The sequence below is a fragment of the Temnothorax nylanderi genome, unplaced genomic scaffold, assembly GCF_030848795.1.
Source record: "Temnothorax nylanderi isolate EJ_2023f unplaced genomic scaffold, tnyl_v1.0 TNYL_tig0493_pilon, whole genome shotgun sequence".
Taxonomy (NCBI): Eukaryota; Metazoa; Arthropoda; class Insecta; order Hymenoptera; family Formicidae; genus Temnothorax; species Temnothorax nylanderi.
Genome location: NW_027249555.1, coordinates 115,243 through 127,427, shown reverse-complemented (window position 1 = coordinate 127,427; position 12,185 = coordinate 115,243). Strand labels below are relative to the sequence as shown.

The 12,185-nt window shown below is 35.8% G+C and overlaps 1 protein-coding gene and 1 long non-coding RNA gene across 5 annotated transcripts; both read left to right on the top strand.

Moving 5' to 3' along the window:
- Window positions 1-418: 418 nt before the first annotated feature.
- LOC139783365 (uncharacterized) lies at window positions 419-2,068 on the top strand. Its single transcript, XM_071722517.1, has one exon. The coding sequence runs from the start codon at window positions 419-421 to the stop codon at window positions 2,066-2,068; it is 1,650 nt and encodes a 549-aa protein (XP_071578618.1).
- A 1,543-nt stretch (window positions 2,069-3,611) lies between these two features.
- On the top strand, window positions 3,612-9,054 carry LOC139783360 (uncharacterized). 4 transcript variants are annotated; one of them, XR_011721237.1, is made up of 7 exons: window positions 3,612-4,176; window positions 4,305-4,670; window positions 4,938-5,142; window positions 5,235-5,438; window positions 5,575-5,732; window positions 5,823-8,042; window positions 8,778-9,054. It is a non-coding gene; the product is annotated as an uncharacterized lncRNA (long non-coding RNA). The 4 variants fall into 4 exon arrangements; XR_011721235.1 differs by lacking the exon at window positions 8,778-9,054 and having other exon boundaries at window positions 3,619-4,176; window positions 4,305-4,443; window positions 4,548-4,670; window positions 5,823-8,682; XR_011721236.1 differs by lacking the exon at window positions 8,778-9,054 and having other exon boundaries at window positions 3,617-4,176; window positions 5,575-5,736; window positions 5,823-8,682.
- The last annotated feature ends 3,131 nt before the right edge of the window (window positions 9,055-12,185 follow it).

Here is a 12,185-nt window from a genome sequence, read left to right as displayed (position 1 = left end):
GGCCTTCTTTGCGTCTAATTTTTTTCATATTATCTTAATTTCCGAGACTTGGCTTCACTCACATATTTCTGATGACTTAGTGAAGATTGCAGGTTACTATTTGTTACGCTCAGATAGGGAGGGCAGGCAGGGAGGTGGCGTAGCTTGTTATATACACGATTCGCTGAAGGCGCGTGTCCTGGCGTCTTCGCCTTCTGCCTTCTCGAATTCACCGGAATACCTCGTTCTCGACATTCGTGATGGCACTCAGGAGCCTCTCTTACTTCCGTCTATGTACCGTAGACCGAGGGGAAGAAATTTTAGCGAATATGTGGACGTACTTACTAGAGTCTCACATAGTTATAAAAACATTATCATCACCGGTGACTTGAATTGCAATCTCCTCACTTCTTCATACGAATCTAAGCACCTGAGGGACATGGCTTCACAATTGTCGCTCAATATTGTCGAGTCGCAATCGACTTTTCACACTGGCTCTTCTGATTCATGGCTTGACGTTTATATGGTTGACAACATGGACAAAGTTTTATTATTTCATAAGTCTGATGCTCCTTTCATCAACGGTCATGATCTTATTAAGTTGACCTATTCGTTTAAAGTTCCGTCTTTTACTAATCGAACTTTAGTTCGGCGTTGCTACAAAGAATTTGATGAGCAGCGGTTCATTCAAACTCTTACTTCTAAGTTGTCTTTATCTTTCGCTCACGATTTTAGCCAAATGAATCTCGATGAGTCGGACATTGATGATTTCCTGAATACCATTACCAAAGACATCACTGCTAGCTTGGATCTACATGCTCCTATCCGCACTTTTCGCGTAACCCGTCCGTCAGCGCCTTGGCTAACTGTTGCTCTCACTCGCAGAATTCGGCATCGCAATCAGCTTTATAGTGCTGCGCGAAGATCTGGCAACGTTCTCGATTTTCAAATCTACAGGCACTTCAGGAACAATCTCACGCTTGACATAAGAAGGGCTAGAGAGCAGTTTAACATGGAGAAATTGAGCTCAATTTCCGATCCTGCCAGGATATGGCGTGAGCTTGCCAGTCTTGGTCTTATCGAATCACCTCTTTCTTCTCCCCTGAACTTCTTTTCACATGATCTTTTGAACGCCCATTATGCCTCTATCTCCAATTGTTATCCTTCCTGTTCACAATCACAATTTTCCAACATCATTCAATCCATAGTGCCCGACAAACCTTTTTTTAGTTTTTCTCAAATAACGTACGATAAACTACGCTCCTTAATGGTTCCTTCATCTTCTGCCTCGTTTGCATCTGGATGCGATCAGTTACCACTGTACGCCATTGCCTTGGCCTTGCCCCATGTTGGTAATCTCCTAACAACGTTTTTCAACTGTTGTCTCAATCTAGGCTATTTCCCATCTCCTTGGAAACGTGCCATATTGCGCCCACTGTCGAAAGTCAAGTCACCCACCTCCCCTTCGGATACGAGACCTATAGCCAATCTGTGTAAGCTCTCCAAACTGTTTGAAAAAATCTTACACAGTCAAATCGTGGACTTTATTAATTCCCAACATATTCTCGATGATCGGCAATCTGGTTACCGCAAGGGTTACTCTACCCAGTCTGCCCTTCTACGAATATTTCACGATATTACGAGCGGAGTTGACGTTGGTGAGGTACTGATTCTCGTCCTTTTTGATTTCAGCAAAGCTTTTGATACTGTCTGCCATTTTTTGCTGCTGACTAAACTGAGGAAATTAGGGTTTTCTGATCTGGCCCTTAAATTAATTTTCTCGTACCTCACGGGTCGCTCTCAAGCAGTTGTCGATCTGGACGGTGAGTTCTCTGATTGGCTGTCTGTCTCTTCTGGTGTTCCGCAGGGATCTGTTTTGGGACCGCTCCTTTTTTCCCTATTCATCAATGACATCGGTGCTTTTCTCCGGTTTACTCAGCGTATGATATTTGCTGATGATACTCAAATTTATCGCAAGTGCCTCTTAAGTCAATTAAATGTCGCCTTACAGCTAGTGGCACACGATGTGGGCGTAATCTCGGAATTTGCGACCACTAATGGATTGTCTCTCAACCTAAAAAAAATCTAAAGTTCTCATATTCGGTAGCAGGCGCAAAGTTAAGTATATAAATCTTAATGACCTACCACTTATTTCTGTGAATGGAACCTCCATTCCGTTCGTTGCTGAGGCGCGTAATTTGGGAGTCATCATAAGGTCTGATCTAGCTTGGGAAAGCCATGTCTCCCATATTTCAAGGAAGGTACACTTTACGCTGCATAAGCTAAAATTTCATAAAAATTCTTTATCATTTCAATTACGCGTAAAACTAGTGTCCGCATTGATTTGGCCTCTGTTAGACTACTGTTCTCTCGTTTATAATGATGTCACTGATGAACTCAACACCAAATTACAGAGACTCATAAATTGTGCGATTCGATTTATTTTCAACTTAAGGCGCGACGAACACATCACACCCTACCGTTATCAACTCGGGTGGTTGTCTGTTAAAAACAGACGTCTATACTTTCTAGGAATACAAATGTTCAAGATATCCCACGATATGTCTCCTTGTTATCTCTCCGAAATCTTTATCGAACCTGATCCCTCAGTTAGACGTTCGTCTCGACTGGCTCTACCACACACTTTCCAAATTCCCACACATAGAACAGAGACCTATCATAGGTCCTTCCACCTTGCGGGAATCTATTTATGGAACTCGCTTCCTATTGACGTTGTGTCTGCATCGTCCGTTTCTGAATTTAAAAGAAAGCTTTATGACCATCTTTTCTCGCTTGAGCTGTGCGCCGTGTCTCAGTGATATTGCTGTAAACTTCGATAATTTAAACTAGTCTTAAGTTCTCATGTTATTGTTCTAGCGTTGTTTTGCGTGATTAATGATTGGTATACATCTATTGCTTCCTTGCGGCATCCTTCGCGGAGGGCGAGCAGCAGAGATTATTTTTTCCTTCTTTATGACTTAGCGTCCTCTGCCGATGGTGTACGCTTATCGTTAGCAATGTAACTGAGTCTCGTACCTATTTCTGAGCTTCCGATTTTTTATTTTTGGTCTTTATATTTAGTTTATATATTTGTTTATATTTTGTTTACATACTTATGTATTTGTTATTTCATGATTTGCCTAAAGTCCTGACTATGGCATATTAATAAATAAATCAATCAATCAATCTCTCTCTTCCACTTATCTCCCACTTACACTTTATCTTGTAACTGCTATATTATTGTAATTGCTATAGTATTATTTTATTGTAACTGCTATATTACTTTTTTGCCCTTTAGCCTTTGCTTGGGCATAATAAATCTAATCAATCAATCAATCTCTCTCTCTCTCTCTCTCCCCCTCCCTCTTACAAATTTATGTTGTACGCACCAAAATATACAAAATTGTGAAGTTTCAGTTAAATCGGTAAGAAAGTTCCTCTCCTTCATAATTGCCTTAAAAAATAATTATGTCAATGTTATGTATAATATTCCCAAACGATAATTTAATTATAATTATATTGCATAATCTTAAATCTTACCTTGTTAAGAACTTCATTACCAAAGAGTTTGCCATACTCCAAAGTAAAGTCTTAGTGTAAGAATTCAAAAAGTTAGTATCTAAATCAAGAGACACGGCAGTGTCTCGCGCCAAGTATACGCGGAGCGAGACCGACCGTGACTCTTTTACGCGACGCGACGGGTTGCGAGTATACGAGATGTTGAGATCTCGATAACGAGTGAACGGATCAAGTTCTAAGTAGGCTTGATCGATAGCTTGGGGTCGAATTAGGGGGGGGTTTCTGTTATAATATTCCGCTACGTGCCCTACGAGCGGAGATATTGCGACGCAAAGTCCAAATGTTGAAAATTTTATTTTAAGATACTTTCTTCTACGTCGACCGCTCTCATCTCAATATAACATATATATAACAGAAAAATGTCACTTTCACTTTTTCGACACTGGCGGCTAACGGCGTTAGTATCGCAGCGCAGTGCAGTGCAGTGCAGACAGTGCGTTTAGCGCGCTGTCAGTCAGTTCATCAATTATATCGCAGCGCAGTGCAGTACAGTGCAGACAGTGCGTTTAGCGCGCTGTCAGTCAGTTCATCAGTTAACCTATCTCGTCGAGAGACACGGTAGTACGCGCGGAGCGAGACCGACCGTGACTCTTTACGCGACGCGACGATTAATTCAAGGTAATTGTTTTATTATGTAATTATCTCCTATTCTATATATTACTGTTACTTATTTTACTGTTTACTACGTTTACGCGAGTGTTTACATACAGGTTAACCTATACTATATTATTATATATTGACGGCAGGGAACTGATACTGAGATCAATCAATCAAGGAGTTGACGGCAGGGAGCAGGGAGCTGATACTGAGATCAAGGAGCCTGTTCACACGAGGCGCGATTGCGGCCGCACGTTAACGTTTGCACGAGCCGCACGCTGTCGCGAGGTAAGGTGCGACAACGCGCGCATACGCGCGTACGCGAAACGGTAGTAACACCGTAATCGTGCCGGCGATATACTGAATTTGAATTGCTTCGTGCTTATCTGGAGATTTCGTATCCCTACATCGTGTTACCACCGCTGCCGGAAAAGAAGGTTCTCTACGCTTGGCAGAAAGTGACGACTGACACGTTCGATCCCGACTTCGTTGATCGCAGAAGAGCTGGACTCGAGGTACGTTTCCGATTTGCAATTATAACAGTATCGTGCGATGAATGTTGTACTAACCTCAAAGTCGGAGCATCCTTGCTCACCGCTACGGGATCGACGTAAAGTTTTAGCGGATTTTAATCTTCCGAATTAGCGTCGGAACAATATTAGTCTTCCATTATCTATTGCCTCACAACTTTTCGATTTTAATATTCTGTAGCTGTATAGTTATTTGTACACAATCGTGATATTAATATACATCAGATTGTTCATGTTTTTGTGCTGTTACAGTTCTATGATTTAGAGGAACTGTTTCGTAACGGTGGCCCCGTGCCAGATACAAATTACATATTCCTGGGAGATTTTGTCGATCGGGGCTAGCTTAGAAACGTTTACTCGTCTGCTCACACTTAAAGCTAAATGGTCCGACAGGATAACGTTACTACGCGGTAATCACGAAACTAGACAAATCACGCACGTTTATTTGGATTTTACGGTAAGTGCGCAACGATACTTTCTTTTCTGGGCTTTTTTTATTTGTGTATAATAAAGCTTTGATTTCATTGGTCTCTTCATTTTCTGTTCTAGATGAATGCCAAAACAAGTACGGCAATGCTAATGCGTGGAAGTACTGTTGTAGGGTATAACTCCACTTTTGATTACGCTCGAATAAAATTCTGTTTTAGTTAATTGATGAACAGGTTCTTTGTGTACACGGTGGATTGTCTCCAGCTATTAGAACACTAGATCAAATTAGAACGATTGAAAGAAATCAAGAGATTCCACACAAAGGTATTAATTGTATAAAGTGATATGTCATTGCAAAAGTTACATAATAATTAAAAGTTACATGACTGGATATTTACTGTTATTGTACAATAATAATACAATAATAATAAAATATCGTTGCTTAATTGCCATATTACAGGTGCTTTCTGTGATTTGGTCTGGTCCGATCCAGAAGATGTAGAAACATGGACAGTAAGTCCGCGTGGTGCAGGCTGGCTGTTTGGCAGCAAAGTGACTTACATGTTCATGGAAGTGAATGATCTTAAACTCATCTGTAGGGCGCACCAATTAGTTCAGGTAGGTATGTCTTTGCTCAAATATTTTTGTCGCAGATTTTTTTAAATATCTCGGAAGTATGTATTGATGACGCATATTTTTATCATGCAGGTTATAGGTACATGTTTAATGACAAACTCGTCACAGTGTGGTCGGTCCCAAATTATTGTTATCGATGTGGTAACATAGCTAGTATCATGCAGTTCACGACAGTGGATCAGAGATCACCAGTGCTGTTCCAGGCAGTGCCTGATTCCGAGAGAGTAATCCCACCTCTAATGCCCACTCCGTACTTTTTGTGATCTATCTTAAGTGGCTCATCTGTACGAATGCGGAAGAGAAATGTCTGTGTCTAGACTCTACGGAATCACATGATTTGATTGGCCGGATCCAGGCTGGTACCATGACGGACCCACACATTCATGAGAATATATCATTGATTATATACATATTACTTTAGAAAATTTTGATTCCCTTAAAAGAAATTATTTGATGCGTTCTACGATCAAAGTACGATACTTAGAGAGGACTGAATTGTCGTGTGATTGATCTTATTCAGGGAATGTTCTTTAGATTTTTTAAGAACTTTATCAGGTTTTACATGTTGTAAAGTTAATTACATGTTGTAAAGCTAACTTTTATATATCTACATAGTATCTGCCATTGCATCAGCCTGATTTTTGTAGCTCGAGAAAAAAAAAGAAAACGATATTTTGCATCAGAGCAAATGTGAACATTCTGTGGTATAGACGCTTTTGCTGTCTACTATGTACATTCTGTAGAGCATTCATATCTCAGAGCAGCATTCTGGACTTTAATGTTCAAAAGACTAAGAGCTTTTAAATAATTTATGAGCGCGAATAACGCAAATAGTCCAGTGCTGTGTGTGAATATAAAAAGAAAAGAAATATCACGTTTAAACATTCCGGCAAAAAGTACACTCTCTGAGTACAGTAAATGCTTCTCTGACATTACAATCGTTGTGCGTAGAATTCAGATTTATTAAAGCGTGAGCATATATAGTACTGTTAAGGTCTTCCTGAACATATAAATGATCTGTTGCTGGTTTAGGTACTGTGTGTGCTGCGTACCGTTCTTTTTTCTTCTAAATGCGCAATCGGTGTTCTTAGCAAGAATCGTAAATTCGGCTCTTTTTCGCCGAAGTACAAATAGCGTGTAGCAGTAGCCAAAGTTTTCCTGCTTAGGTAAGGAAATCCGATAGCGGGATCGTTATAGCATCTGTAGAGAGTTGTCTTATTATTTTTATGCACATGGCATTTTTTTACGCTTAATTTTAAGAAATTCCGAGCTCAAATATTGTCTTTAAACTACCTTGACACACATTAATGTTTTTTTCAAGAAAGATATCCACCGTTCGTTCGTCACACACACTTCTCTCTTCTATATATATATATATATATATATATATATATATATATACATATATGCCAAATCGCTGACGTATTGAATAATCGTAATTAGCTAATTGTCATAAGTTCATTAATGTAGGGAGCAACTTGAAAAGAAAAAAAACCGAGACCCTTAGCAATGTGCCTCTAAATTAATAAGCGTTTGTGTAATATAATGATACGATATTGATATGACATAATTAATGGAAATGCACCGGCCATTGCGTATCATAAGCCTGAATTCTGACCATCGATTTTTGCTAGCTCACGATAATTCCTAAGCGATCACAGACCCGACAAATATGGCATTGACATTGTGGCACAGGCTGTCAAGTTGAGACTACTCTATTTTGAATTTTGTGATATAGACCGAAGGAGGCGTGTGCAATGGTCATGTCGATGTTTATAACGACTCTCCTTGTCGCACCATTCGAAGAGGTGTTTTGCGAAGACCCGTTATTCCAAGAAATGTAATAAACTTTTGAACAGTGCCTTCAGAACTATAACACGACGGTCTACTAGAAGTATAAATGCTTTCTTATTCTATTTCATAAGCCTTCCGCTATTGTTTTGGAACGAGCCTTTGCTTTTTCGCGAAACTTTTCTACGATATTTACGTTTTACGATTTTACTACCGTTTAGGTCTACTCTTACAATTTTACATCACGCGCGCGCGGTATATTCTCTATTTGTACTACATATTATAACGTACAATTACAATTGCGCGATACTTTACGCGAGTAATGTATTACATAAGGTAGAGAGGAGCGCATCTAGAACGAATTGGGACACGGAGCTTGCGTTACAAACTCGACTCGCTACATTTGCAGCCTCCGAGTCGTGAAACGGTTTTGCAACGACGGGAACGCCCTACGTGCGGTACGGACCCTGGTGGAAATCTTCTCATGGGTAGGCAAAAAGGGTAGGCAAAATTATAATTCTTTATATTTTAATTAGTAACTTCACTATCAATTTATTTTGTAATTACGCATTATAAAGATATTAATTACAAAACAGACACATTAAAATAAACTACAGCGATAAACAATATTACACATTGATCTTTCATTACCCTGGTGGAAATCTTCTCATAAGTAGGCAAAAAAGGGAAGATACTCATGGGGAGAATTGGGACTTTTTTGCCTACCCATGAGAAGATTTCCACCAGGGGATATCATTAGAAATCCTTAAAAAAAAAGAAAAGAAGTATTAGCCTCTGTATCTATTGGGGTGTTCGCGGCGTTTCGTTTACCGGAATGCCTCTGTCTGTGATCGCTTTAATCTTATCGAAGTGTCCAAGCGCTTGCGGCGACTCGATATTAATAATCGGTAAGCTCGCGAGAGAGAGAACAAATAAAGACAATTTGCAAGATAAAAATAAAATAACGAAGACTAATTTAGCTTAATGTGCTCCGTGCGGGAGCTTGAACACTGCGCATAATCCTTAAAGATCTCACAGGTAGACACCATTTTAAAACGATCATCATGTACCTTGAAAGTATAGACTTTGTTATGTTAATGTAATGAAGAACGTCTGTAATAAAAATGCGCAAAAAATCGCACTTGATCGCATTGTCAGTAATAGAGAAGAACACGATCGCATAGTGCAGACCAAACGCTTTGGACCAAACGCTATGGTACATGAGCATATTTACAGTTCGAAGACCAAGAGGCAGAGCCGCGGGGATACGACGACAAGAAGAAAGATGTCGTCAGCTAACTACCATTGGGGTAGACGAGGCAGAAGACCGAGACAGTAACATAATTATTTTTAAGCCGTATTTTTAAGCAGTAATATAACCCGTCAGTATTATATATTCGTACCTCTGACCATACACATATGAACACACACATACAAAGTGAATATGTGAATATGCTACGTTTCTTATACATACATGAAAACATAATTGCTAAATAAACATTTAATAAAACTATTATATTGTTATTTACTTCATACTTACCAAATCAAGTTTTATTTAATATGTATAATCTATTGTAACTGTAAATAAATTTATTATTTACTGTATAATTAAATGCTGGTACATTCAAGAAATTTGTAATTCTGACCTGGATTTATATCCTGTCTAAACTACACATGTATGTTTAAATTGATGTTTTACCTAGTTATTGCACCAATAATGTTTAAATAAATCGTAGCTTTAGTTTTTAACGCAGGAAAAGAAAATTTAACGTTTAAGCGCTAACCAATGTTGATGCATTTTTCTGAAGAAATACTTACATATTGATTTTGTTGCATATTCGAAATCTAAAATCCGAGCATGCTAGAAGCACTTTCATTATCTTCAATGTGTCAGGTATTTTAAAAGAACACTAAATTTATCTTTAAAAATAGGCAAAATTCAAGCAGCTGTAACTTTGTTAAAAACGAATAAAATTTAAATTTAAAAAAAGGATTTTAAAGCTTGAAATCTCTACTTTTGAAAGTTTTTATCGTGGATTGAATAAGAAATGAGCATTTTGACTTTGATTGCTCATAACTTCCTTAAAAATCATCGTATTGCAATTCAAAAAACAGATTCTTAAAGCTGAAACTTTGCTTTATTGAACGGTATAATTGCCAAATTTTTTAAAATAACAAATAGACATGATACAAATGGATGAAAATAATGTAAATTATTTTTAAATGCAGAGTACTTAAAAGTACAAAAAAACATAAAGAATAAATTTGTTTTATTTGTATCATGTCTACATGTTATTTAAAAAAATCTATTTTCTTAGAAATAATAGTCTGTAACACCTTTAGCTTTACAATCTGTACATACTGTTTGTAAGATATATTCTTTATAAGACTAGTTAGAAGAGGATGCGTAACACTACAAAATGCATGATATCAGTACAAAATTACCTTTTTCAAAAAAGGTAAAAAAAGGGCGCCAAGTACACGCGTGGTTGTTACCTCGGAAAAAAACCAAGTGGTAGTATCATTAATTTTATCTCACAAAATTGTCTCACAAAAATTGTCTCACAAAATTGTCTGACAAAAATTGTCTCACAAAATTATTAAATTACAAAATTGTTACTTTATTCAATCCAAGTGATATCTATCTCGAAAAAACCTAAATAACAAGTGGTATCTATTTAAAAAAAAATATGTGAAATCTTTTAATACTGCGCCAATTACAAAGAGAGAATATATATATATATATATATATATATATATATATATATATATATATTACAGGTATATTACAGGTATATATATATATATATATATATACCTTATAACAAAATTATTATTATATCACGAAATTGCGTTACCAAACTCAATCCAAGTGATATATATATTTCAAAAAAATATATGAAATCTTTAAATTACGCCAACTACAAAGAGAATATATATATTGCTTTGAAAAATAATTGTAGTGCAACTACTCTTAAAAAATAAAACAAAATTGTGTTACCTAACTCAACCCAAGTGGTATGTATCTTTGTATTCCTGAGGATCTTTCTATCAACCCAAGTGGTAGTAGTTTTAATTCTCCTTGATAAAATTATAATATTACAAAGAATCATTTAATCATTTTAATCACAAAGAATTAAAGAGGTAACATTATAAAATAAAAATATTTAATTAAAATAAAATAAAAAAATTTTTCTTGTAAAAAACTTGGCGCTGCTTTTTTAAAGTCTATCCAGACAAATTTGCATCGCGCATAAACATAAGCGTAAGAAATTGATTGGTTCAGATATATGTGCAAAAGGAAATAGACCAATCTATCTCTTTATGCATATGCTTATGCACCTATGCAAGTTTGTCTGGTTTAACCTTAAAAAAGCAGCGCCAAGTTTTTTACAAGAAAAATTTTTTTATTTTATTTTAATTAAATATTTTTATTTTATAATGTTACCTCTTTAATTCTTTGTGATTAAAATGATTAAATGATTCTTTGTAATATTATAATTTTATCAAGGAGAATTAAAACTACTACCACTTGGGTTGATAGAAAGATCCTCAGGAATACAAAGATACATACCACTTGGGTTGAGTTAGGTAACACAATTTTGTTTTATTTTTTAAGAGTAGTTGCACTACAATTATTTTTCAAAGCAATATATATATTCTCTTTGTAGTTGGCGTAATTTAAAGATTTCATATATTTTTTTGAAATATATATATCACTTGGATTGAGTTTGGTAACGCAATTTCGTGATATAATAATAATTTTGTTATAAGGTATATATATATATATATATATACCTGTAATATACCTGTAATATATATATATATATATATATATATATATATATATATTCTCTCTTTGTAATTGGCGCAGTATTAAAAGATTTCACATATTTTTTTTTAAATAGATACCACTTGTTATTTAGGTTTTTTCGAGATAGATATCACTTGGATTGAATAAAGTAACAATTTTGTAATTTAATAATTTTGTGAGACAATTTTTGTCAGACAATTTTGTGAGACAATTTTTGTGAGACAATTTTGTGAGATAAAATTAATGATACTACCACTTGGTTTTTTTCCGAGGTAATAGAGAGAATCGTGTATGCGCTCAATCACGAGAAAATCCATTATCCACCAGTCTTCAAATATTTGCAGAAAAAATCCTTTGATGACTGACAACGAATATAAAAATTTAAGGTAAAGTTTGCATTAAAAATATAAACTGGTTTGTCCACCACTTCCAAAAACTTTGCTATTATAATTTTTATTATGATAGATATATTTAGATTAAATATTAATTAATCCTTTTAGAGTCTAATCTTTTTTGTGTGTGAGAAGAACATATTTAATTTAATTATTTTTTAAAATGTTAGAGATAGCTGAATACGAATATAAAATTTATCAAAATTTATTTTGTTGTTATTGCTTTCGTGAATAATTAATATTTCCAGACACTAAGATATAAAATCAACGTCTATCATAAATAATATAATGGACTTGATTCAATTAATATTTTAACTTGCCTACAATACGAATTGCGCTACAGATCACTTTCTCGTTCTCTTCAACTTTTACAAGACAGCAATTTACAAGACAGCATATGCATAGGTGTGTGATTTTAGATGCACCTTCTAATATATA